The 27,823-nt window shown below is 49.3% G+C and overlaps 1 protein-coding gene across 1 annotated transcript in view; it reads left to right on the top strand.

Annotated features, from left to right (window-relative positions):
- Window positions 1-1,648: 1,648 nt before the first annotated feature.
- The window catches only part of ST8SIA1 (ST8 alpha-N-acetyl-neuraminide alpha-2,8-sialyltransferase 1), a 107,016-nt gene continuing 80,841 nt past the window's right edge, over window positions 1,649-27,823 (top strand). The window contains exon 1 of the mRNA XM_071417986.1: window positions 1,649-2,467. Within this exon, the coding sequence (XP_071274087.1) occupies window positions 2,223-2,467 (245 nt within the window). The 5' untranslated portion in view covers window positions 1,649-2,222. The remainder of the gene's footprint in view (window positions 2,468-27,823) is intronic.

The following is a 27,823-nucleotide window of genomic DNA, read 5'->3' as shown; positions in this document are numbered from 1 at the left end:
GGTTAACCAAAATGCCTTGCTCGGTTTCTTTTCCCATTTTTTATCATTAGAAAACACCTATAACACTCCAGACAACTGAAGCATATCAAATATGAATGAAAATAATATTTCTTCTGCAATTACACGTTTCTGGCATTTTGATGTTCATTAGACATCATGAAGTAAGTGTTCTATTTGTCAGTGTATATTCTACACAGCAACACACTGTGAATGAGAATGTTATTCCTTCTCTCAAGCACCAAAAGTGCTTTGAGATGTCCAGGTTTATTTTTGCACTGAGAACTAAGCATGTTGGGATCTCTAGCTGAAAATACTGTTGAAACACCCAGCCAGTATTTATGGTATTGTATTGCTGCCTTAGGGCCAGGAGATACCAAACTAACTGTATCAAACTTTCTTCCCGATTTCCTTCCTTCACCCCATTACCCCCTAATTCCCTTAATTACTGCTCGGCCCTGAAAGCTGCCCCAGAACAGCCAAGGCTCCGTGTGCTGACAGTCTGGAAGCACTGGCTGCTCGCTCAGGCTCTGGGGCAGTCCGCAGCGTTTCCCAGGGGCTCTGGAAGGTGTGGCTGAGACGGTGAGCACAAATGGATGGGGCGGATCTGCCTTTTGTGCCAGGGACTGGAGAGTGGCTCTGAAGGTGGGATCTGCCCCTGAGACGCTGAGAGGAGCTGAGTGTGCCTCCCTTGCTTCAGCCTGATTATCAGAGAGGGGCTTCCTACGGCTGGGGTCGCTCTGCTGGCATGAAACCATGGCACTGGGATTTAGGAGGGCTGAGGGCCGTGCATGGGGCACCCTCACCCTGGTGTGCAGAGGGATTCCCAGAGGGAAGCCCGAGCTGGGCACTGCCGCAGGTGTGCAAGGGTCACGCTGCTGCTCCCTGGTTTGTGGGTGGCTGCTCTCTCCGAGCACTGCAGCAGCAGCCCCAGAGGGCTGGGGCACCATCAGCCCCTCACCGCGCTCCCCTCACAGACCCAACCATCCAAGTGGGCACAGAAAATCAGAGAATATCCTGAACTGGAAGAAACCCAAACGGATCACCAAAATCCAACTCCTGCTCCTGCACAGGACAGCCCCAAGTACCCACGGTGAGCCGGAGAGTGCTCTCCAAACGCTTCTTGAGCTGTGCCGGGGTTGATCCCATGAGCGCTTCCCCGGGGAGCCTCTGGCAGTGCCCAGCACCATCTGGGTGCTGACACAGACACGGACCCAGCTTCGTGTCCTTCCCTCGGGTCCTTCAGGGGCCACCGCGGGGATGAGAGCGGTGCTTGTCCCTGTGCTTCCCCTCACAGGGAGCTGCGAGGTGTCCCCCAGCCCCTCAGCTCCAGGCTGCAGAGGCCAAGCGCCCTCAGAGCTCCGTGCAGGAGCCGCTGAGGGACGGGCGCTGAGGGACGGGCGCTGAGGGCAGGGCTCGCTCTGCCCAAGGCTCTGCCGTGCCCCGCTTTGCTCCGTCCTCCCGGAGCCCCTGAACCCGCGGATGTTCCTGTGGGATGTCCTTCGTGCGGGACACGCTCTGACCGGGCGCTGATCGCGGTGATGGCGGCCCGGGGCTCTCAGCTGGGCCCGAGGCCGGGCCGGGGGCTGGGGGTGTCCCGGCGGGGGAGGGAGGCCGGGCCGGGGCGGGCGGGGGTCGGTGCCGCCGGGGCGCCTTGGAGAAGCTGCGGCCTCTGCCGGGGAAGGGAGCCAGGCGCCGGCAGGGAAGGAGAGAGGGGGAGAGCGGCCGGTGGGAGCCGGGCCGAGGCCGGAGCGGAGCTCCCTCCGTGGCCGGGTTCCCCCCTCGCTCGGCGCCCGCGGCGGGGCGGGGCGGGCGTGGCGCCGAGCGGAGCCCGCAGCACCGAGGTCTCCCTCTCTCCCTCCCTCCCTCCCTCCCTCCCTCCCCCGGCGGCTGCGGGCCGGGCAGCGAGGCCGGAGCCCCCCGCGGCCGGGGCGGGGTGGAAATTTACCGGGTCGGTGCTCAGCGAGGGGCTCGGCAGGAGGCGGAGGGAGGGCGGGGAGCGGCGGAGCATCATCTGGCGGGGAACGCGAGGGACCAAATGACTGTGAGCAAGGGCGGCAGCCGCCACCGCCGCCGAGAGAGCAGCGAGCCGCAGCGGCAGCAGCAGCCCCGCTCCCCCGCGGCGATGGCGGCGGGCGGCGGCGGGGCTGAGCGGAGCTGAGCCGGGCCGAGCCGGGCCGGGCCGGGCCGGGCCCCCGCCCGCGGCCCCGCATGGCGCGGGCCTGATGTCGGAGCGCGGCCCGGAGCCGCGGCGGCGCTGCGGGAGCAGGAGGAGGATGGCGGGGCTGGCGTGGAAGTGGCCGCGCACCCGCCTGCCCGTGGGCGCCAGCGCCCTGGGCGTCTTCGTGCTCTGCTGGCTCTACGTGTTCCCCGTGTACCGGCTGCCCGACGAGAAGGAGATCGTGCAGGGCGTGCTGCTGCAGCAGGGCAAGGCGTGGAGGAGGAACCAGACCGCGGTCGCCCGGTTCAGGTACCGCCGTGCGCGGCCCAAGGGCAGCGGGGACGGGCAGCGGGGACCGCCAGCCGCGCCCGCAGCCCGCCCGGCCGCTCCGAGCCCCAAACTTTATTCCTTCTGCCCCGACCCTTTGTTCTGTCACGGTGGGCGGGCAGGGCCCCTTCTGCCCCGCAAAACTTTTTGGGGTGGCTTCGCTGGCTGCGGAGGGGAAGGGGCTCGGAGCGGGGATGGAGGCTCGTCCCGCAGGGATGCGCTGCCAGCGGGGTGAGGGCTCCGAGGCTGCGGCGGCGCCCGCACAATGGGATGCTTCTCGCTTGGCGGATATCAGGCACCGAACAAAGCTCCGGGGCTGCTAACAAAGCCCCGGAGAGAGCCCGGCCCGTGCGGCTCCCGGGATGCGCAGGGATTGATGTCTGTGCAGAGAACCCGGGATGCTCAGGGATGTCTGTGCAGAGAACCCGGGATGCTCAGGGATGTCTGTGCAGAGAACCCGGGATGTGCAGGGATGGATGTCTGTGCAGAGAACCCGGGATGTGCAAGGATGGATGATTTTGCCCAGACCCCGGGATGCTCAGGGATGTCTGTGCAGAGAACCCGGGATGCTCAGGGATGGATGTTTTTGCACTGACCCCGGGATGCTCAGGGATGGTTTCCGCGGATGTGCACCCGAGCAGCCTCGGGAGGCTCCGCGCTGCTGCTGGGCTCTGTGCGGTTTCTTAGAGAAGCCACGTGAAAAGGCACCTTTTGCCTCTCCTCTCTGCTCCTGCCGTGGCTGGGACATGGCCATGATCCCTGGGGCCCGCTTCGCCTGCCCAGCTGCACGGGAGAGGGGCAAGCTGCAGCCGAGCTACCCCCGCTGCCAGCCGGGGAAACCCAGCGGGTCCCTGCGCTGGGCAGGAATCTTTAATCACTCTCCTTTAAAAGCGTCTGCAGCGGAGACCTGCATCCCCTCCAAAATTCCTCACGTGTTTGGGTGAAATACAGGCAATTGGAAGAGAGGCAGATTTCCCTCCCTTTCTTGGAGGAAAGCTGGATTTTTGTTCCTGTAGCAAGTAGCAAAGTAAAGATCAGAGTGAGTGGTAATCAGAATGCCCCCAGAAACACCCTCTTTAGTAAAATGAATCAGATCCAAAATTCAAGGGACTTATTTTCCTTTTTAAAAATATTTTTTGTTTGTTTTTAAGCGGCATACAGGTTTATTTTAAGCTCTTCAGTATTCTCTGAATGTATTTGCCTTTGTCATGAACTGGAGCTGATGTTAATATCAAGCTTTGACAACATCAACAGGATCCTTACAGTTCTTGAAACGCACATTTGTTGGGTAGCCCCCAGAGCCTGGAGGAAGTCTGAGCAGTGATGGGTGATGAGCAGGAATGTGCTGATTCTCTCTCATTAGGCAGGCCTGGAAAAAGTCCTGTCTTTAATACAGAACAGGCTATAAGTTCCAATAAGATGCAGGATCCCTCTCCTAAAGCACTTAACTAACCCTAGAAGCTACGTTAATCTTCTTGACTATTAGTTAATCTTGATCCTGTGCACCAAATTCCCCCATTTTTGGGGGCACATGAATCCAGCTTTTCAAAAAATTGCCCCATAGGTTATGTAGGAAAGAGTTTGGTCTATCAGTTGTCATGTTAGTAAACCAAATGTTTGAAGAGTGATAGTGCTGCTGCAGCTCCAGTTTACAAAACAGTTTCAGACCATTTCCACCACATGGTTTAGTAACAAACTCTGTGTGGCTTATCAGCTATTCCACTTGCCCACATGTTTTTCTACTCTCTAAGCACAGTGATTATCTCAGAGATGCTATTGAAGAGAGTCTCATGCAATAAAAGGAGCTGTTGTTTCTTGTCTGAGCCTCTTGATGAGTTCTTACAGCACTAAATACAATGAACTTTAAATCAACCTGCTTTAAGAGTAGTTTTTAAGAGAAATTGTGTGCTGGAGATATGTAGTGAGTAGAGTAAACTGTATTATTCCAACACTTGTGAAGTAGAACTCTATTTTTGCTGCTTTAATTTGCTTCTGTTCATGATGGAAGATTTTGAAGTTGAAGCCCGTGTCAGGCAAGCTGCTGTGTATTTGAGGTTAACAGAAACTCTTTGCTCTGCTGCTGATGTCCCTAAGCAAGCCAGCTGTAAAAACTCCAAATTTAACTTTCTGCTGGAAAATTCCAGAGAAGGTCAGTCTCTGTTGGAATGGGAAAGGAGGGATAAAGCTTCACAGAAAACCTGCATGTGAACTTTCAAGTAATATGGCTTTCCATAATAGTCTAATGTAAAGTATTCTTTATTATTAATCAAATATTGCTGAAGAGCAGTGTTAATTGCTGTTCTCCCTAGCCCTCCTGCCACGTTCTGGTTAACAGGCAATTTTGGTTTCACTCAGTTTGAAGCATAAGTTGGAATTAATCTGGGCTGAAAATCCAGTTCTGCTTTGTGTAATGGAGTGGCACTTGTGGGATTGCATAGCCAGGCTCTTGCTACCCAGAGCAAGCACCTGCTGGGTTTGGGGCTTTCTGCTCCCATGGACTCACTGGACTCCTATTGCTGAACTGGATCTTGGGTGATTAATTCGATGAAATAACATTTTCCAAACCTCAGAAAGACTATTCCCCTTTGCCTTCTCTACCAAGGAGAACTTCACTAAGTGACTTGGCAAGTTCAGGGAAACCATTGGGGCAATTTGGGGTAGTTTGGGTTGAACCCTGGCAGCCAAGTGGTGGTGGCCCCTCAGTCTCCACTGCTGCTTCCTTCTCCTCTCTGCACAGCCAGAAACCTTCAGGAAAGATCTGGCCCCTTATGCAGGAACCCAGAGTGGCCTGGTTCTCGTGGAATGATTCAGTGGGGGTTTTGTGCTTGAATGCACTTCCAGAAAATACCTGCATAATTAGCCATGGATGCCTTTAAATTTCAAGAGACTAGAGGTTGAGGGTAGTCATACAGTGAAAGCATCTCCTGTCTGACAAATGTTGAATATTCTGTCAGTCAGATGGTAAAACTGCTCAATTTTGAGCTGCAAAGTGGTCAAAATAGGAGCAAGACCATCATTAGAGCCACTAATAGCTAATGTGTCTAATCTGCCTTCAGTATAATGGCTTGTCATCCTCTGAGGTGGTTAATGTTATTGAGCCCTAATTGTTTTTACAGATTGCTTAGGGGGTTTTTTAGGGCCTCGAGCTGCTGAGATTATTTAGGCAAAAATGGTTTTACTTGTTGTCTGCTATTTGCTGAAGTAAATTGCATACAGTAATACCTTTAGGATGATTCTGTTTAAAATACTGCAATTCATTAAAGGCAGAACTGGATCTTTTTATCTGCCTGACAAGCTCCATAGAGCCACATAGAATCCCAAGCACTGCGTGTTTATGTGACTCTGCCATTCATTTGTGGGGGATGGAGCTCCTCTGGGGAGTGGGAGCGCTGTGGGGCCAGTGGGTTTGGGCTGCCAGCAGCCCCCTGGAGGGGCTGCATGATGGGGAGAGCCTCAGAGGCTCTTCAGGAAGAGCTGGGGCAGTCCCTGCCAGACACCAGCAAGGCTTCTCTGGGATTCAGCCCTGTTCTTGCTTCTGCTGCTTCACTTTTGTGGGATGCTGAAAGGTCACCAGGGATTGTTCTGGGGGTCACTTGGCCAAACGGGTGGCAGATGTCCCCTGTGAACTCACTGCTCATGACCTGACTGCAGCCAGAGCATCTGCTACAGCTTGTCTGTGTGTCTTTGTGTCCTTGTGTCCTTGTGTCTTTGTGTCCTTGCTCCCCAGTGATGGCTCTGGCACTGCCAAACTGGCCCTGCTCCCCTTGGCTGGGGTGAGCTGCTCCTTCCCAGCAGATTTGTCCATTTGCCATGGCCATCACCCAGGGCACAGAATTCCCAGGCCCTGGTTTTGGCAGTGGGGATGTGCCCAGGCTGTGCAGCCTCCCCTGCTGCTGCCCTGCAGGAGCCCTGCTCTGCTCCCAGGTGCCAGAGGGGCTTTCCCCCCTGGAATGCCCCCTGCCAGCTGCTCCTGTCTGCACGGAGAGCAGCACAGCAAGGGTTTCCTTATTCACATGGGGTTTTTCCTTCTCTTTTTATGGCAGCACTGCAAATTACGTGAGTCTGGGGATCCTCACTGGGCTATTTCAAGGCAAATCTGAGATTAAGCTTTGCATTGCTCGGGTTGGCTTTAGATAAGACTTTGGCCCTTCTTAAACAGGTTCATCAAATACAGAGTTATCCCTGCTTTCCCTGGATGCATATGAAGGACAGAGCTAGGAATAGGTCTGGGAGATGCTGGATTAGGTTAGTTCTGCCTCTATGCCCTGAGAAGCCCTGCCCTGAAACTCATGGATATGCCCACGTGTTGAGCCAAATCCAGTTCATTTTTCTGTCCTTAGTGCTACTGCCTGGCTGTGTTTTCATGAACATTTTACTTGATTTTGTTGTTGTTGCTGTTGTATTTGCTTCATTGGTGGTAAATGGAGTATTTGCAGTTTGTGGTTTCCAGCTGGGATGAGAAGTAGTTTTGGTGAAGAGGTACAGTTTTGAGGAGCAGGTTAAAGGTGAAAGAAATGTTCTAATTGCATGTTGTTATTTGGAGGCTGTGATGAAGAAAGCAAGCTGTAGAGAGGCTTGGCTCCATATCTTCAAGGAGGATACCTGAATGACATGGAAACAAGGAGAAATAGTTATCTGAGTTAGCTCACAGTGCCTTTGCAGATGAGAGCTGTGCTGGCAGGATAGGAATTGATTTAAATTCCTGAGTTCCAGCTCCTGCTCTCTCCTTCCTTGACCCTAGCAGCATTTTCTTGCAGACTCTGGTTGGCAGTGCTGGTGAAACAGACTGCTGCGATCCCTGGTATCCTGCTCCGTGTTGGATTGCTGCTCTCCTCTGGATTTGTACAAGCCCCAGTCTGCCAGTGGATATGGGAGGATGTGGCCAGCTCCCTGAGGCTCCTTCCCTGTTAGCTGGGAGCAGCCAAGGGCCCACAGCCAGGCTCTGGGGACTCTGCTGCAATTCAGGTTACCCAGCTGGGGCCCCCAAAGTCTGCCAGGCACACACCAGGCACTGCTGCATGTATGGATGTTCCCATTTGGATTTTTAATTGTCTTTCACCCTTTAGAATTTGTCTTTGCCCAGTGTGGATCAACCTCCCTGAAATGAGGAAGCTGTTTGGACTGCAGCCTTCTGTTGTTCCAGTTTTCTGAGCACCAAAAAAATACTTAAATTTTAAGTCCCTGGGTATATGTTAATCTTTTTCTGTATGCTGCATGGGGTTCTCAGAATTCAAGGAAATTGCTCCTGATGCTAAAGCATTTTAACACAGCTGCACACAGTTAAATTCAGACTGAAGCACATTCATCCAAGCTCAGTAGTGTTTGTAAACCTCAGTGTGGATTCAGCTGTTGTCATGTCACAGTTTTTACATACAGAAGACCGGAGGTTCTTCTCCCCGGTCTTGGAATTTAACCTGATTAGATAAACAGCAGATGGGGTGGGACAAGGCACTGGTAAGTCCCTGGACCCTGGCAAAGCATTTGTTTCTGTGAAGTGTTTGCTGCAGAAGCTCTGAGCTTCCTGAAGCTGTGCCCGTGCCTTGACCTTAGTGGTATTTGAAATTTTTAACAAGGTGAATTATATTGTGGAGGATTAAATCCCAGCTTTCAGCAGGATTCTGGAGGTCACTTTCCCACTGCTCCATTCGGGATAAAGGTGAAAGTTATGAAATTAGATTGTTATACAATATTTTATGGCTAGCAGAATGGCGTGGGCTTTTTGTTGTTATTGCATTACATCAATAGACTTTTATTTTGACTTTTTGTTCCGTTTGCTGGAAAATGCCCTCCTTAATTTCTTGGTTTAGAGATGCTTTTTTCAAATGGAGATGTGGCTACAGTGGGGCTTTTAAAGCTGCTGGGAACAGCTGAATAGAAATGGTTAACACTTCTAATGTCTTTCATGTTTGCTGAAAGCATCGTGAACATTTCCCGAACAACTATTGTGTTGATATTTTCCTTCTATTTTCCCCTGCGCCTGTTCTTCAGTCTATTCCCATTCTCAAGCTGCTTGAGGCCCTCCTCAGCCTCAAGGGGAGCCCAGACTATTGGAGTGGCACCTTCTATAATTGTCCAATTAATGTTCACAGCAGTGATACAGAGAACTGGTGTGAAATTATTTACTCCTCTCTCTCCTTCCCCATCTGAGCTAGCAGTACCCTTGTCCAGAGTCCTGCAGCTCCCACTGATGATCAGGGCATCTGTTGTTTTGCATCCCTGATACTCCAGCACTTCCAGGTCAATTGCAGACTCTGCCTTCACCTATTACAAGATAAAGCTTTACTTATCAGCTTGCCTCTGCTCCAAGGAAGCACCACCAGCTTTCATTTAATAGCTGCTATACAGATCCCCTGTACTTTAAGGACTGCTAGGAAAACAGATCATCAGCTATTTTCCTTGCTTTCTTGTGGGAAAAACTTGCTCTGCATATTTCTGGAATGCCAGGAGTGGCCGTTGCTGTAATAGAGAAACAACAGCTTTGTATTTCCTGTCAGAGATGGAGGACAAACAAACAAGACATTTTATTTTCTCCAATGAAAAGATTTTAATATTTTTCTGTGTGGTCCATCTTGGCCAAATGTCAGTTCTGGGAATTCTGTTCCATCTGCCTCAGTGTTTGGAGGTTCCCTTGTTCTGCTGGTGCTGTGGTGGTGTCCCAGGGCAGGGTGATGAGGGATCCTCTGCTCTGGGCAGTGCTCAGAAATGCCAGGAGAGCTGAGGAAAGCAGTCCAAAAGGCTGAAATGTGCAGTGAGTGGAGATGCTGAACCCCAAGCTCTCTGCCTTTCTCAGTGAGTCAGTCAGATTTAGGCCCAATGGCAAAATCTGGGATGAGGACTATTGGGGTTGCTCATCTGGGCTTCGGTGCTCCTGCTTTGAACTGCAGGGGACACTTTGGCTCCCCAGGGACTCCTGTACAGCAAAGGAAGCAGAGCTATAAAGGGAATTAGGAAACTCTGTACATGGCATGGTTATCTCTTGTAAGGGAACTTCAGGTCTAGGTCGCCGCTGGTGCTGGTTGGGAATGCTGTGAATAATCATCCTTGTCCAGAAATTATTATTTTTACAGTGCCATAAGCTTGCAGAGAGACATTCTGTGCTCAGAAGGATTTTCCTTCCAGGAATGTGTGTAGTTAGAGATCCTGGCTGTGCAGATGATGCATTGTGATGAATGGGGTGGGTTTCCCACGTGTTAGTGCAGTTTTTGATGGGAAGGAGCATTGCAGGCACAGAGTCAGGGGTGGCTGGGGTGGGGCTGTGCCCAACCAATCATCCCCCACTGGCCCCAGCCGTGCAGCACAGGTGAGCAGCACTGAGGGGCACTGCCCAGCCCCAGAGGGCACCCAGGGGCACTGCAGCAGCAGGAGGGCACAAAAGGCTGGGCTGGAGGACACTGCAGGCCCTTGGAGCCTCCCTGGATGTTGGTTGTGGCTGCACTGCCGTGCCAAGGAGGGATTTCCCTGGTAAGTGCCAGGCTGTGTGGCTGTTCTGCAGGGTGCCCCAATAGCTGAGCTCAGGGTTTGGTCCCTGCTGCCACAGCCTGCAGGGCTACCTGCTTGTGATGTGGGAAATGCATTTGTTTCAGTGTTTTTCTTCTTCCCATGACTTCCATTGAAGCATTTATCTACTTCAGAGCGAATAGAAGAGCTCTTTATTCCATGTGTAGCATTCACCAGGGATATGAATCCCTGTTCCTGGACAGTAGCTCACAATTATTTACAGTATAAAGAATGAGTTGCCAGCTACTGGTGAATTTCAGATTTGCTGCTGCAGCTGTGAGTTCTGTCACAACTGAGCCAGCAGTAGCGAATGCTGCAGCAGACATTCCTAATTGGAATGCAGTCTGTAGATTATCCCTGCTCCTTGTGGGTCATTTACTGCCATCCACTCAGGCAACGTTACCTTCCTATTTGTCTGAGTGAGGTTCAGACCCTGCAGTCTCCTGAGTTGTGCTATTGAGGCCCTAATGGCAATGGAAACAGCATGAGAATTAATTTCTCTAGGGTGTGGCTGTAACATGGGATAGAAAGGAGATGCAATATTCATGAGGCAGGAGCAGAGGAATGCTGTTGGATCAGATGAGAATGGGAATGATGAAGTGAACACTGTCTACAGCAAGTTTATTATGCCTACCACAATTCCTCAGTTACCTGGGCAGGAGTTTGGGGTTTATCACTGTGGTGGTCAGCATTTAGGGTCATGAGGAGGGCAGCTTTGGCCAAGGACCAGGATCCCAGCTGTTTTCAGGCTCTGGAGCTCCGCAGGCCAGGGGATGCCCCTGCAGAATTTCCTCCCCCGGAGCAAAGCAGCAAAGGATGCTGAAGGGTTTGAGGCTGGGGGTACCCCTGTAACCTGGAGAATGCCCCCTTGCAAAGCTGTGCCAGCAGTCAGGCCCTTGTGACAGTCCTGCTTTCATGGCATGGAAATGAAACTCAATGTTCTGCCCTCATACCTGCAGGGAAGTGCTGCAGATGTGAATGGTGGCTTGGCCCCCCAAAGGCAAGTAAAAATCCAGTGTGGGTTGTTGTAATTCAGATGCCTCATTTCTGTGCTTAATCATCATTTTGGGGGCCTGACTCACAGTTTTTAAGTGCTAGGGATTGCTATAGTGAGAATTACATATCAGCCTATAATTAGATGCATTTTTTAATTAAGGAAACTGCAACAGTGAAGGGAATAAGAGAAACAAAACCAATCTGGGCATTTCTTCATAGGTCATATTATTGAACATTTTGTCTTGGCAGCCAGCAAGCATCCAGCACAAACACACTTGCTGAGCCTTATGGACAAATGCTGAACTTCTCCAGGTTTATGTGTGCCCAGCTGGATGAAGCAGTGAAAATGCACATGGGGCTGTTATCCTTCCTATCCTGTTCCAGCCGTTGCCTTTTGTGTATCCAGAAGGGAATGGCAGAGTGCTCTTGGAGCTTTCTGATCCACAAATGGCAACAACAGCAAGGAACTGAACCTATCAATAGAGAAATTGTGTGTTTTGATGGATCTGTTTAGACAACAGAACAAGTGGAAAACATTTATTTAATGTAGTTCAGTAACTGCTGATGGGTCCAGCAGCTGAGAACATGTTTATTTTTGCCTTGGGTCTTTGATGCTTTCTCTCATTTACAAACTGTTTCTCTCACAAACAAACTGTTTTGTGCTTCACTTGTCTAACAGGCCATTGCTACTGAGAGTCTTGTACTAAGAGGGTTGAGTTTGTTGTTGTTCCCCACCTAATCTGTGGGAAAATCTTGAGTTGGTTTTATAAATTGAGTACAAAGTCATTTTTCTCATGTGCTGCAGAAGAGCAGACCTGCATCAGGGAGAAAAGCTGCGTTCCCTCTGCCATGGGGGGACGTGGGCTGCTGGGCTCCTCTCTGTGGCATGGCCAGGAGAGCATGGGCAGTGTCTGACACCTGAAATCAGGGCTCACCCTCGATGGGTTTGAGCTTCATCAGCTCTTTGCCAGAGAGCTTTCAGCTTCGTGGTTTGGTTTCAGGTGGTGTCCGAGTCTGCCTGGTGCCAATCTTACTCCTTTCCTTTCAAGAGCAGTAACTTGTTTTGCCTTAGAGCAATTAAAAAGAAACCCCAGAGTCTTGAGAAGTTGTTTCCACTGGTGAATTGCTGCCAATGTGGAGGTGTTTCACAAAAGCCTGGGTAACTGCTAGGAACAGACCAGCTTTAAGCCAGTTTAAGGGAGAAATAGCCAGGCATTGTCACTTCATCGTCACCTCTTTGGGTCTAAAGTGAATGGGCTGAATGTATTGCAGAGGAAGATCTCCCAAAACACACTGGACAAGTGATTGAGCACCTAAACTTGATTTTAAAAGTATTTTAAAAACAACTCTCAGGCAATATGCCTGTCTTAAGCTGCTTCCTTGCAGGACTAAGTAGGTTGAATGATTTATTTAGTGGATTTTTACTTTCATCCTCATACTGAGTAGGTATGTTGGATAAATTTCCTGAAGGATGTTTAGGAATTTTGCTTGCTCTTTTTAGCAGCAGCTTTTAAATGTTAATACAGTAAAAGACCATAAACCTTCAGGAAGTTAACTCCCAGTGGAAAGCACTCTGAGTGCTCTGGGCTTGTGCTGTTCCTGAGCAAGCTGATGCAGCTCCTCTGGAAAGGGGAGAGGGGATTCACCCTTGGGAGGTTTCCCTGCTTTCCCTGGTGCTGCCCGAGGTGCTGGCTGTGCCTGCTGGCCCTTGGGGATGTACAGGTGACACCACAGGCATGCCAGCTCCAGAACAGCTTGTGCCCTGGTGTTCTGGAAAAGGATTGCCTCAATGCTTTGGATCCTTTCCAGAACCACCTCAGCTGTCACCAGCAGCTCTTCCCACTTGAAAGAGTAATATGTTCTATAAATAGTGGTGCAAATTGGGCTCTGGTTGTGTCCCAGATCCCTCAGCTTCTTCCATCCCTGGTGAGAGGCATCAGGGGCTGGGCAGGGGCACAGGTCTGCCAGCTTTAGCCTTGTCCTTGTCCTGCTCTGCCGGCCCTAGCCTTGTCCTTGTCCTGCTCCTGGCTGCTCTCAGGGCAGGGTGCCTTCCTTCACCCATTCTTATTTAGAAGCTGAACTTTCTCCTGGGAGGAGTGTCAGAGCCCTCCTGTCAGCTGGAAGGAAAGGATTGTGGAAGGGATGCTCCAGAAGGAAGGAGAATGCTCTTGGAGGGCAGGAGGGAAGGTGGTGAGATGGAGAAGCCTCGGGAGGTTGGAAGGGAGGTGGAAGGTTGGCAGAGGGCTTCACACAGTAGAGACAAGGAGTTGGTAGCAGCAGGGGGCCTGAAGAAGAACACAAAGAGCAGAGAATAAAATAAAGAAACATTTATGTGAAGCAGAGTAGCAGAGAAAGAGCCTAGTTTGAAATTTGAGAACAACTGTGTGGCTAAATCAGAGCAGCAATCAAGTAAGGGTAAAACATTCAGTGAAGTGGACAATTTAAGGACTGCTCTGTTGGTTAAGCAAGGTTACCCAAGGAGGTAACAATTAATTAAAACAGCGTGAGGTAAATGATCATTTCAGTGAGGAAGCTCGAGTGTCAGATGGAAGCAGATCACTTGAGTAAATTGAGGGTCCAGCTTCAATGGCCAGAGGTATGAGAGAGGCCATGAAACCATAATAGGAGAGGGCATTTTCGTGCCACAAGAGAGGAGAATCATTTTGCTCTAGAGATGACTGTTGAAGTGGTGAGGTTTGGAAGTGGAGTGATGAAATATGTGGAGTACAGCCCACTCACTGCAGCTATCTCTGGTACCTGTCCTACTTAAGAGCTGTGCTAGGGAAAATGTCCATATGGTTAGCAAAAAGACAGGAAAACAACATTCGCTGCTCGGTTTTTTTCATTCTCTGAGTGCATTTTGCCAACTAGACAGCCTTGGCATCCAGTGAACTTGGTTTGCTGAGGGTTAGCTTGTCCTTTGGGGCACCAGCAGCTCAGGCTGAGGGATGATGAGTTACAGCAGGCAATTCCTTGATTTCTGTCTCAAAGTGGGGTTGGTTGCTGTGGTTTTGGGGTGAGACTTGAGAACAAGGCATGCTTTGTTCTGGCTGGGTGCAGACACTGCATTTCTGATGAGGTGACTCCTCACTGTCTGCTCCAGCGGGATCAGGGACACTGCTGGTATGGCATGGACACAGAATGTGTGTTCAGAAAGCTCCCAGCTTTGTGTTCTGGGGGTTTTCAGCTGCTGCAGAGCTCCTGGGCCATGTGCCCTTGGCCAGATTGGCTTCCAGCCTTTGGGGCACCTCTGGGGAGGTCAGGGCTCTGTGGGGCACATGGGGAGCTGCTGCTGCTGCAGCTCTGTGTGACATGCCAGCCTGCCCCCAGAGTGCCCTGGCTGGGCAGAGCAGGGACATGGAGCCAGCCTGTCCCCAGAGTGCCCTGGCTGGGCAGAGCAGGGACATGCTGGCTCTGGGTGCTGCTGTTCTCTCTCTTCTGCAGCACTTCCATCATGTGGCTCCTGCCCCAAAAGTGCCCACTCCCAATGGTTTGGGAAGCCTGGGGGGATCTGCAGATTTGTGAGAGGTGTGCAGCATAAATCTGCTGGTAGTGGACTTTTATTGCAGTGCCTAAAAACTCAGAAATGTCTTTAGCAGGACTAATTACTACATCAGGCCCTTTAAGTTCAGTTTCCTGTCTCTGTCAAGGCTTGGTACCAATGCTGCAGAAAGTCCTGCAGTAAATGCAGTGGTAGCATGATGTCCCAAATAAACCAATGTCTCAGGTTCTGAGCATTTTGAGACTTCATTTTGCCTTCACTAACTTAGTTCAAAACCTTGTCCCAAATTACTGTTGTTACTCACAACAGCCTTCCATGTTCTTGGAGCTTACATAAACAATCAATTCCTTCATTATGCTTAATTAAGGAAGTGCAGGTGTTCTTGGAATGGTTAGTTCTTAAATATATTTGTCTTATTCTTAGATTACTGCTTAATCAATTTAAAAAATGTGTTTCTTCTTTGGCTCATACACCCTTTTTGTACTAATTTGCTTTTTTATCTGGTTGATTTTTAGATTTTGACATTGTACCAGGAAACAAAATGTCACCATGCTGTTGAAAACTAAATAGCTCATCTCGAACCCTGTAGTAAACAGTTTAATTGCTGTGGAAACTGAATTATTGCTCTCTAAAACTGTTTAGTTGTTGCTTCTGAACTGATCCTTTTTTTTTCCCTAAATAATTCACTGCATAAGTTTCTTGAAATGAGTAGCATAGAGCAGCTGGTCATGATGCAGTAGAGCTCTGTAACTTGTCATGCATCCTTGAGCTGCAAGGTGGATGTTCAAGATGAATTTGAGACCTAAAGGGGTGCCAGTTGGACTGCCCAGCTGGAGGATGCTCTCGGATCAGCTGTGTCAGGCCTGGAGCTGAGGCTGGGTCCAAGGGAAAAGCATTTGGGGTTAACTTCTGTGCAGTGCACATCCTGGAGGTGAGAACGTGGGAGTGTGCTCACGCAGGTCAGGAGCTGACATTTATCTTCCTGATAGGGCACATTTTTATCTTTACTTGGCAGCAGGAAGGAAAAGCACAGGCTCAGTCAGTTCATTGTGGAACGAGTCCAGAGCTGCCCCAGGAAGCTGGGGACAAAGGGATCAGAAAGAGAGCGTGTCCTGGGTTGCCATGTCCTGGGGCTGGGGGGGTTCCTGCTCCCAGCACTGTTCCCACAGAGTTCCTGAAGGATTGGGCTTCCTCCAGTGCAAACTGATGAGTTCCAGATCAATCACTGACCTGGAGAAGCTGCCTCCTCCCTTCCTCACTCCCCTGGGGATCCTGACTGCAGCGTTCCATGGGCCAGTGCTTTCATGGATGAGATCTCCCCAGTCAGGGCTCTCTGCTGGTGAGCAGTGGTTGAGCTGTCAGCTGGCCCATCAATAGCAGCACCAAAACTGATCCCTGGCACAGCCAGAGCTCTGCCAGGCTGCTCACATCACTCTGTTAGCTGTAGGGGGACACACTATGGGTGAATGAAGGTGGTGTAGAAGGTAATCTTGTCCCCTGAAGAGCTGCAGCTGAACCAATTACCAAAGATCAGGAGCAGGCCTGATGGTAACAGGCCACAGCTGCAGCCAATAAGAGCAGTGGTGTGAAAGAGAGGATTGGTGGGATCAGGAGTCAGAGGAGTTGGGTGGCTGCTGCAAGGATCAGGAACAGGCACAGCCACAGCCAGAGGAGCTGCCTGCGGGAACCATCGAGGAGGCACGAAACTCCTCGAGTCCTTGCACCATAATGATGATAGAACTCTCACTGCATAACACAACAGGTAACCTTCCTCAGGCTGCCAGGGAGAGAGATGCAAGTCTCCCAGGGGACCCTGAGTTTGTGATCCAGGGGTTTCCTGGAGTCCTCTGAAGGAGGTTTGTCCCCAGCGCTGTGCCTCATCCTTTGGGAATGGTGGGTGTGGGTTCCTGGGTGAATGCACCAGCCTGGGAGACTGCATGTGTGAGTTTTATGTCTCATTGGAAAGAGCTGGTTTAGGAATTCCTCCCTCAGATCTTTTCGGAGCCTAGTTCAAGTATTTTTAATATTTAGATTTCTTTGGATTACGGGTAGTCTGTGAAATCTGGAGCATGGCAGCTAATTAAACTTAGGAATTCCAACAGTACTTCAACCCAAAATAGTTTCCTGTGGTATGTGTGGCTGTATATGTCAAACTCTTCAGGCTTGGCTTCAATTTAGAATTTCACAGTGTTTCAGTATATATAACTCTTGCAGGCATTCCAAGGTGGCATGCTTTGCTTTGTTGTAGTGTGCTTGGCAGCTCCCTGAGCAGCAGCACGTCTCCTGTTTACTACCTTTACTCCAATGGATGCTGTAACTGTGTTCTCCCAGAATAAAGAAGTCTGTAAAGGATGGGAAGCTCAGTCACAAAGAGGAGGGGAAGGTCAAACTCCAGACTTGATTTCTGCCAGGAGCATTTCCTGAAGCTGTTCCACTGTCCTTGGAAGCCCAGGGTTCCCCAGACCCTGGGGATCCCCCTGATGCTGGGGATGAGGGGAGATGTGATGGTTCAGCAGGAGAGCTGGATGGAAAACAAATCATCTTGGCAAGGTGGGTGGGAGTCATAGCATGCAGTCATCTCTGTGGTGCAGTTTGACAGGCTTTTAGGAATTCTCATCTCACATGGAGTGTGAGCTTGTTAAGGCCACCAGACTGGGCAGAGGAGGAAGTTGGATCAATTACATTTTCTGCCAGGACTTCAGGCCTATAAGAACTTAGTACATAAATCATGTTTGTCCCCTGAGAAGCTGTTTGATTGCTCTGGGTAATGGGGTTTGTGCATTCCTGGTTTACTCACAGCAAACTGGTCAGATTAGGACAGACCCAAATATGCTTCCTGTCTTGTGCTCACCTCTTTTGCCAGCTCTCTGCTTTCCACCTCTGCTGCTGCCCCTGTGCCTGCACGGGAAACCTCCCCACGCCAGAACCACTAAAGCTCGTGGTGTGTGGTGACTCACTGCTTGCAGTGAGTGCTGCCAAGTGCCAGTGGCTGAATGACAGTGGCAGTGTGCAATGGCTTGGAAGCTGGGAATGTGTGATGACCTTGATGGCTGGGGCTGTTGGGCTTGTGTAATGTATGACATGTAAGGACTGCCTCAGAGCCTCACAAGCTGCAGTGGTGCCTCTGAACTTCTGGGTGCTTTGCTAGGGTGAGTTTTGGAAACCCTGCTTTCAGCACCACGTGAATGTTTGTAGTGAAAGCCAGGTTTATGCTCCTTGCTTACACTGGGAAATTCTTTCTTGTGGGCTGGGGGAAGTTCTGCCTTCTCTTTTTGGGTCTGGAATAGCTCAGATGATAAGCCTCAGCGTGTCTTTGTTGAGTAACAGAAATGTGGATTAATGTTTGGATGCAGCAGGAGTGCTCAGATTCCCACTGCTTCAGTCCAAGCCAGGGAATTCCCAGTGTTTTGCAGCCCTGGAATCCAGGGGGGTGTTGGTGGTGAGCAGGGGCTGAGCTGTGGCTTATCAGGAGACTTGGCTTGGTCTGGGTGGCCAGTGAAGGAGCAGAGAGGCTCAGAAATGAGGGGAATGTGGGAGGAAACTCAGGAAATGTCTCCTGGGCCCTTCCCCACCTCCTGCAGGCACTGCTGGGGTTCCTTTGCCATCAGACAGAGAGGGGGTTTGAGGATGCTGTGAGTAATCACAAGAGCTGTTTTATAGAGTTGTTGGTAAGCTGGCAGCACTGTTGGACCAAATGGCAAAAGATTCCTTCTGCAGCAGGGTTTGTCCTTTCTAATGTGGGGCTAGCAGGAGTAAGGCAGTGTTTGTTACTCAGAAAAACAAATCCCTTTCCTGAGTGCAGAGCGGAGCTGTGACCATCTCAAATCAATTAATGCAGCACACAGCTGTCACTCAGCCCCTGGGAATGGGAGTGGGAGAGTAGCAAAAAGAAACTCTGTGACCCAGAATTTGCTTCTGCTTTTGTTTCATCACAACAGAGTCCCTGATGTCATCAATAAACTGGATTTTTGGGTTTCACTGGGCCTACAGGAGAGAAGGGTGTGAAGACAAACAGGGTGCGTGGCTCTTGCTCTTGGGACAGGTGTCGGGAGGGGATTTGTGAAAGCATCTCAGCTGATCTTCCCTGTAAGAACAGACTCCTTTCAACCCAGAGCTGGGGAGATCCCACCTCCTTTCAGTAGGTCTGTAAAGAGGCAAAAGAATCCAGCTATGGGGGAGTTCAATATGAGTGCAAGATGACTGCCATGGAACTTTTTCTGTGGCTTCACCAAGAGACTTAAAGGTTTGGAATTGGAGTTGCTGATAAAAAGAGATTCTGGTTTACATCTGTCTTTCCTTTATTTTAACCTACTCAGTGCCTTTCGCAAAGTGTTTGCATTTGTGACTTTATAGCACCCAGTGCTCAGCCAAGTTTAAAATGCATTAGCAAAATTTCAAAAATCGATCTTTCAGCTGCAAACAGAGGAACTGCAGGTTCAAGGGGCGTTTGAGATGAAGGGCTCTGTTTTTATCTGATGACTTTACCGCTCTTGTTTGTCTGCTGGGAGCCATCTGCCAGCGCTCAGCAGGAGCCTGAGCTCAGCTCAGCAGCATCCCTGGGTGCCGGGCCAGCTGGGGCTCAGCTGCTGGCAGAGGTGGTGCTGGAGGTGCCAGCAGCCAGGCCTGGAAGTGGAGTCCAGTGTCAGTGCCTGGTGGTGCATTAAATCCTGGCTCTCACCCCAAATCAGACCATTGCAGCTTGACTGGTGTGTAATTCTGGGTGCACAGAGGCAACAAAGAGCACACTGTTCTGGCAGCGTCCACCTCAAGGAGGCCAAAGCAAGGCATTATTTGGCATTTATGGATTATTTTTGCCTTTTCAGTCAGTAGGAAATGTGATAAAACTGAAATCTCAAATCATAACCCTGTCACTGTAAGACATTTCTCTCACTGGCAGATTTTATCCAAATTAAATAGAATAATAGAAGTCTTAAGGGTAGTGAGTTCCTACCAGTTTAATGAAAAACTGGATAAAAGAGAGAGGTCAAGCTCAAGGTTTCCTATTTTGTTTGGCTGATCAGCTCATCCTGCTGGCTGCTAGGCATCAGATGGATGCTTCCAACCAGGAAAAGCTCATTCCCCTCCTGAACAATTGAGAGTTATGGGATGTGGGAAGCAGTGTCTGAGAAATGAGAGGAACAAGCTTCCCTTCAGATCTGGGCTTCCTTCAGTCTGTTCCTTCAGATTTATTCATCCATCTTTGATGGGTTAAAACTGTTCTCCAGATGTGCACCTTCATATGCCTTTGAAGATGTATTGTATTTATTGTTTTTTCATGCCTTTTCCTGAGGTATTTGTGCATATTCTTGTCTCTGTCATGTGTGTAGGCAGTGGCTGCTGGGTCACACACAGGCTTTGCATCAAAAGCCACTTGGAGTGACAAGTGCAGGAGTTTTCCTTTCCCCTTCATTTCTGTTGCCTCAGCTTTTAGGAAATCAATGTAAAGAAGGAAATTTTAGTTTTCTTTCTGTTTTGTTCCCCTTTTTTATCAAGGGGCACGACTGAGCTGATCAGATCAGTGACAAGCACTCGATGGAGTGTTTTGGCTTGGAGCACAGGGGCACTTTTGCAAGGAGCATTACTTACAGGGCTCTCATCTGGCTTGCAGGAGCAGGTGGGGAACTCACTGTGGTGTGATAATTGACTGCTTGGATCCAGGGGGGACTCATCAGCACTTGAGTGCAAGCTCAAATGTAAGATTAGAGCTGCTCAATTAATTTTTAGTGAATCTCCCTCTCCTGAAAGAAAACAGCCACCCTGTGCCCTTGTTGAGGCCAGATATTTCTCTGTGCTCGAGGTGGCCCAAAGCAAGCGGTGATTTCTTTGGAAGGAAGGGGGGAGAACAGCTGATTTTTGCCTCCTGAGGCAGCAGCTCATGCAGTGCAACTTTGTGTCTCCATTGATGGTTCTGCTGTTTTGCAAGACAGCTGGTCATTAATTTCACCTCATATCTGTGAGAACTGCTCTCCTCCTGCCAGCTTCATAAGATTAAAAAAAAAAAAAAGGATAGCACATGTAGCAATTAATCTCCTCCCCTGCCTCGCTCACTTTGCCTCTGAATGCTCTGTGACAAAGTCTCCTGTCAGTGCAGCTGCTCCAGCTCATCTGCTGAGGGCTGTGTGGGCAGAGGTGGAACCCATCAGACGGGGCTGCAGCCCCTCCTCAGAGCTCACCTCTGCTGCAGGAGCCCCCTCTGACTCCCCAGCAGCTGGCCTGGCTCCGTGGGCTGGAATAGAGAGCAAAGCCGGCAGGTGGGGGACCTGGGCCACTCCTGCCTTTGTGGCCATCAGGGAGGGAAGGCTGAGATGGAGCCCACCCCAAGGGTGGCCTTTGTGGCCATCAGAGGGCAGTGTGACATGGAGCCCACCCCAAGGGTGGCCTTTGTAGCTGTCAGAGGGGCAGTGTGAGATGGAGCCCACCCTAAGGGTGGCCTTTGTGGCCATCAGGGAGGGAAGGCTGAGATGGATCCCACCCTAAGGGTGGCCTTTGTGGCCATCAGAGGGCAGGCTGAGATGGAGCCCACCCTAAAAGCTGTGCTCTCCGTGGGGAGGGTTTGGAATGAGCTCAGTCTGCATTTCCAGTGCCGTGGCACAGCTGGAGTCCTGTGGCTGCTGTGGCACTGCTGTATTTGGGGCCTGCTGGTGCTGGCATCTTCTCTATTGCTAGTCACAGTTTGTGGTGGTTTCCTTGTAATGCAGCTCTTTGATACATCTGAAATTGAGAGTCTTCGAAAAACTTCATCTGACCAAGCCCTGGAATTCATAATCCAGAATTCATACCTTATAATTTGTATTTCAGAGCTTGCAAGCAGGCTTTGTGCAGAGGAATTTGAGGCAAGTTTGCATGAATCAAACTGTGTTTCTCTGGAAGGAAGTGAACAATTCTGTGTTGCAGTAGCTTTTCAGATCAAAGCTGCTCCATATTTAAGTAAAAGAATTGGCAGGAGGCAAGGTAAGCTGAAAGCTTGTCAGGTGATCTGGTAGGCTTTTATGGACTCAGTACAGAGTCCTGGAATGGCCTGGGTTGGAGCAAACCTCAAAGATCCTCCCATTCCACCCCCTGCCATGGCAGGGACACCTCCCACTGTCCCAGGTGCTCCCAGCCCCAGTGTCCAGCCTGGCCTTGGGCACTGCCAGGGATCCAGGGGCAGCCCCAGCTGCTCTGGGCACCTGTGCCAGGGCCTGCCACCCTCACAGGGAGGAATTCCTGCCCAATATCCCATCCCAACCCCCTCTCTGTCAGTGTGAAGCCATTCCCCCTGTCCTTCACTCCACACCCTTGGAAATAGCCCCTCTCCATCATTCCTGTAGGCTCTCTGCAGGCACCAGAATTAGGTCCCCCCCAAAGCCTTCTCTTCTCCAGGTGGAGAAATCTCCATTCTCTCAGCTTTGTGTCCTGGTTTCTTCTAGTTCACAAACATTGTTCAATCAAAGAGGTAGTCCCTGGCAAATTTTAGCCTCATCTGTATTTCTCCAATCTAAATGTGCCTAAATGTACAATCAAAGTCAAGTCCCTCACTTTCTATAACACTTTGAATGTGCCTGGAAGAAAAATGTATCACTTTTATATTAAAAAAAAGTAGAGTTAATGCAGTCAGAGATGAGGATGAGGCGCTGCAGTGACTGCCAGCTCAGATTTTGCCTTCTGGAAGGCAGCAGGGCTTGTTTGTTCATGGCCAAGGCAGCAAGGCTTGGTAGGGTAACCATACACAGGCATGATAGGGGAACCATATCATCCCACAGGATGGAAAAACAGTTTTCTACTTCTTCTGCAGTCTGGGAAGCAGAACTGTGAACTCTGCTGCGGGGGTGGCACCAGATCAGTGATTTTAAAATAGGTAATGAGAACCCAAATATTCTCTGGATAAACCAAAGTAGGTAGTGAAAATTATATTCTCAGGTTAAATAAAATACTTTGTTTCCCTTTTGGGCACCTCAAAAAAGCCTGGAAAATTCTAAAAAGATACCAATGATGGAGAAAAGGTGCAAGTTCTTGATTTCATAGTTTCCTCCCCAACTATTAATTTGGCAATTTATGATTAATTTGTGGTTTAATTTCTTACTTTAAAAAGTCACAGCAGCTCTGTTGCTAAGGTAATGAAATGTTTTTCATTAATTGTCCTTATTCTGTGGTCTCTGCAATGCAGCCCCTTTCCTTTCATGCAGGTTGCAGTGCCAGGCATGATTTACTGCCTGCAGCCTTTCTGTTGTCCTGACAACTTTCCTCTCTTGAGGAAGCTGGGGAAATATTGCATGATCCTCGTAAAGTCCAGACTCCAGGAATTGCTGCAGGGGGCATTGGAATAGGCTGCAAGCTTCACACCAAGGAGCAATAGAACAGTAAATGTGAGGAGGAATACGGTCATGACTTCAGTCTTCATAAAATCTTCCCATATTGCAGAGACCTTGGCTGGGAGTAAAGCAGATTAGCTCTGCTCTGCTCTGTGCTTTCCACTCTTATGTTTCTTTTTTGTTGCATTTAGACCTATTCTCCAAGCGTAGGTAACTGGGTGTTTTCAGAAGTGAACCTCTGCACAGCAACGTATTCTTGATTTAGATGTTGGATTTGGCAAAGCTCTGAGTCTTAGCTGGAGCTCCAACTCTGCCTGTTGTCCCAAAATCCCAGTTTGGTGTGCTTTTGTGGGTATCCAGAGCACTTGCACTGGCCATTCTCTTATCCATTTGGTACTTTCCAACTGATCTTCCTTGGGGGGGTTTGAGATCACATTCCCTAGCAGTTGTGCTGGGGATAATTTTCAATTTAATCTTGAGTGGGGTGGCATGCCTGGGGTAGTAAGGTGCTTTAAGCACCATGAGAACCTCCAAGTCTCAGTGAAGTCTTCAAACTAATCCCCAGTTGCAAGGATTGGGTTGAGCTTTTTAGGAAAGGAGAATTCTAGGAAAGACAGGTTCAGTGTATGTGACCAAACCCAGCAATGTTTGCACAGAATCTTCAGAAGCCAAATGTCAGCTGCAGCTCCAAGCTCACTGACTGTAGTAGAACCAATTTTACTGTTATTGGATGGCTTTGTAGAATTTTGGAGTGCCATAAAATTCCCAGACTGCCAGCTTGGAGCAATAAATGGCCAGGAAAATGGTCATTATGTGGTGTTTGAGAGGGCTGTCTTAGAGCTGCAGGCATTGGCTGCTGCCTGCTCTGGGAGATGGGATATGAGCCCAGATTTTTGGTCTGGTGTGGGATGTGTGAGTAATGAGAGGTCAGTTTGTCCCTGGAGTTAGCAGGGGGTAGCTGCACTAGAAATAATATTTCCAGGCTGTGTTTAGAATGAAATATTTAGGGGTGGGTCTTGAAAAAGAGAGAATAGCCACAGGAATTATGGAAAGAGTAAAAAGCTCTGTTCATAGCAAGAAATTCAGCAAACTCCATCCTTTTTGCTCATCAGAAGGGAGGTTGAAATTTGAGCAGCCTCCTTTAAGGAACTCTTAAAGGAGGGAGGAAAAATAATTTATAAATCAGCCAAAAGCTGAATTGCCAAAAAACCAGACTCTGATCAGGGTTTCTAAAGACAAGACATTATTAAGCAGTGGTTTTGGTTTTTCCCCTGCCACCAAAACTTCTTGCAAAAACATGGGGATGTGTTATCCTTGTGGAAACATTACACCAAAGACATAATGAGGAGAATTCCAGGATTAGATTTTGAGGCAGGCTGTTAGAGGTGGTGAAGGCTGACGTGTTTCAGAGCCACTGTTGACTTTAGTCCCTGAAGTATTTCCATAGGAGATGCAGATGCTGGGAAACAGGACTGCAGGAGGGCCTTGGTGGTGTCCCTGCCTCTGCTGGGCTCTGTAGGTGGAGGCAATGATAAATTGCACTGAGAGGGATCTGTGCAACTCTTCCCCAGGTGCCTGCCTGTGCTCTGGACTCCAGCAGCTCCACAGAGCCCTGCTTGTGAGCCAAGGCCTGATGGCTCTGTCTTGGCACCAGACAAAACTCCAAAGCCAGATACTTTTTGGTTTTTTTTTCCCCCTGGGCTTTCATTTGATCCCAAAGCAGAGCAAGGGAAGTTGAGGTGGATGGGAGCTGCCATGTGAAGGGAAGGTTTGTGTCAGGCTGTGCTGCCACATCCTCATCCTGCTCTGTTCTGCAGTCACCAGATCAAGGTTAGCATGATGCCACCCAAATCCAGGCAGCTGAGCAGAGTCTGACTAAAGCAATTCACTTCAGAGATTATTTTTATCTCAGACTTGGATGTGAGCCTCAGTCATTATTTTAACGCTCCATTAAAGCCATACTGTAATGAAATATTAAGTCTCATGTTAACATTTTTGTGCAGTGGTTGAATCAGTGCCCTTGGTCAGTGAGGGCACTGCTGGCATTTGCTGGGACCTGCAGGAGCAGCTTCCAGCTGTAGTCTCTCCTGTCCTCTCCCCATCCTTGTGCTCTGGACCATCCTTGTTTTCTGAACACTTCCAGGGGTGGTGACTCCCCCAGAAGTTCCCTCTGGAATCTGTGTGCAGGTGCCTTCCTCCTGCTGCTGCTGGCTCCCCATCGCTCTGCTCTTTCACATGAATGCAGCACAGCTCACGTGCAGGGATGTAGAAGGGAAAAGCTGAGAGGAGGAGCTTTGCTCCCCCTGCCTTGCACAGAGCTGGGGATGCTTCCATGCTCCGTGCAGGACAGCATCCCAGGGCAGCTGCAGAAATGGTGCCCAGATGGGGAGGCAGGACCCCCCCACTGCAGGGGAGCTGGGACCTCCTGGCTGCAGCCCATGCCGTGGAATTGCCCATTTTTTCTTTCAGCTGCTATATTTGCTGCGTTTGGGATGTTCAAAATAGCTCCTGTGTCATTGTTGACTGGGACTTGAGTCACACCGGGGTGCCATTAAGCATTAACTGTCTGCAGGCTGAAATCAGACTGCAGAGTTTGTTAGCTTAAGGTGGAGAATCAGTAGTTTGGGAGTTTTATGAAAGATTTGTGAGTGAATTCAGGTTTACAAACTCAGTGCTGAGGGTGCCTTTTGCTCAATGACCTGCCTGGTGCCCAATTAGAGCTGAAATCTGAGGGGCTTGAAGTGAGATTCTCCAAGGACCATTTCTCCTGCTTCTCTCACAAGCAGGGATTTGTCCCCCAAGTGCTCTTGGATCTGAGGGCCCTCAGTGCCTTTTCAATGCTAATATTAATTCCTCTCACAGACAGGTCTTCTGTGAACTGGAGAGAACTTTGAACCAGAAGCACATTGTTTATGTCCTGTGAGTGGAGGGATGCTTGCAGTGTGTTGAGATTGCTGACTGAAAGCTGCTGCAGTTCTGCACATTCTGCAATAACATTTATGCTGTACGTTTTAATCTAGCTCAGCAAGCACCTCAGTCTCCCTGATCCTGCACAGTATCCTGCTATAGGCTTGGATTTGAATCTGTTCTGCTTTTCAATGAATATTTTCCTATGAAGCTTTTCTTGCTTTGTAACTTTGGGATAAATTGTTCTTTTCTGACAGAGAGCACACACGAGTGCACAAGATTGTTGTGTTCATGCACACAGCTTCATTCTTGAAGGAGTGGCCTGCCTGCTTGTGGCCCTTCCAGGAGACCCCTACTGCGTTTTGTAATGGGTTTATTAATGAAGCATTCAATGGGCACTGGAAGGACGTGTTTGAGGGATGGGAAGGAGGAGGGATGCCTATCTCACCTAATAAATAGGGTGGGACTTGTACAAAGAGCTGTTCCTTAGCTCTTTAGTCTACCCTGGCCAAGAAAAGATTCATTAGTATAAAACACCCCCTAGATAATTTTCCACTAAGTTATTTGGGGGTTTCTTTGTGCTTTTTGCTCAGACCAGACTTCCAGAGGAGGTGTGAGTTGCAGAATTTCACTGGAAAACTGTAATTGTGTTATACAGCTTTGTAACAAATGGCTCCAGCTGATCTTGGATTAATTTACGTTTTTTGAAAGAGTTGCTGTGGGGATAGAAAAATCTGCAGAATTATTTTCTTTCCACTTGAGAGGAGAGAGAAATAATTTTCCAAAATCTGCAAACTGGTTTGTGGACAGCCAGAAAAATCTCCACTGTCAAATCTTGTGTTTAGAACAGTATTCCATGCCTGTTTTACACTGTCTTGCAAAGGTTATTCAGTGAGAGGTTTCAAATTGGCTGTAATTTGTTTTTCACGGTTCTGTGCTGAAGGCTTTATTGGGCAGCAGCAGGAGGATGATGTGAAGGCTTTCCTTGGTGGGTGGGGATGAAGCCATGGGTGTTTTGGGGTGGGAATTGCTGCTCTGGCTGGCCCAGAGCTGGGTCCTGCTCCCAGGGACAGAACCAGCTCCAGCACCCCACACCTGCCAGCCTGGGAAGGGCCTCAGGTGCTCCCCTGTCCCGGCCTTTGGGGGATCAGAGCCAGATGGGAACGTGCAGCAGCTTGTCCCCTTGTGGATCTGCAGCCTTCTGAGGGATGTTGTTGCTGGGCACTTATCGCTACTTCAGTTGAAGTGTGCCTGAAAAATAATACTCACACATTTGCAGAGAATCATGAACTTATAGCAAAATCAATTTTTGATAGGGGAAAAATAACCTATTTTTTCAAATGCCAATTTTTAGACATGAAAAGTATTGTTAAAACTTTAAGCATTTTTTAAATTTAAATTTTTGTGGATGACTTTATTGTTTTGAATAAAATCTCCTCTTTTGCAGAGGAGTACAGCTATATCAAGCTTTTTAGTAGTCACTAATAGAGGTTTTTCTGCTTCCAGCTCCTGTGCAGCCAGTGGAAATGGTTCAGTCTCTTTGGGATTACCTTTTGAATAAATGAGGAATGTAGATGATAACAATATTCCAGTGTAGTGGTGGAATTCTGCAGGGTGTGTTTACATCCATCTCTGAATGTCACCCTGCCTAGGCCATGCAGGCTTTGGAAATACAGGATATTCTGGGCCTTTAGAGCTTTCCATCATTCTGTGGTTTAGGATTTTAATTGCTGAGCTTGCTGTGGTACAGAATTTTCAGGATAGCCTTCAACCCCCTCACCAGCTCTCCAGTTTCTGCTCAGGCTGAGAAGTATTTTTGGGCCATGAGGGAGTGAGAGGCTCTGGGGTTTCACAGGGCACGGGGGAGCACAGCCACTCTCTATAAATATCCATCACACTGGGTGGCTCTGACACTGCAGCACGTGCAGAGGGGTGCCAGCACTGCCTTACCTAGCTCTGCAGCTGTGGGCCTTTAGGAGGCCTGCTCTTCATAAATAACCTTTGGTACTGACTATTTATGCTCCTTGGATGGAGTTTTTGAAGGAGCTTGTCTGATTTCTGTATATGCTGGAGACCAGTTTTTACCCATTACAATAGGCTGGGGTATGGGATGGAGTTTCTTTTGCTGAATGTTGGTTTTGCTTG

Source organism: Agelaius tricolor, unplaced genomic scaffold (genome assembly GCF_023055355.1).
Source record: "Agelaius tricolor isolate 1412-34295 unplaced genomic scaffold, bAgeTri1.0.p SCAF_72, whole genome shotgun sequence".
NCBI lineage: Eukaryota > Metazoa > Chordata > Aves > Passeriformes > Icteridae > Agelaius > Agelaius tricolor.
This window is presented reverse-complemented; position numbering and strand designations above follow the sequence as displayed.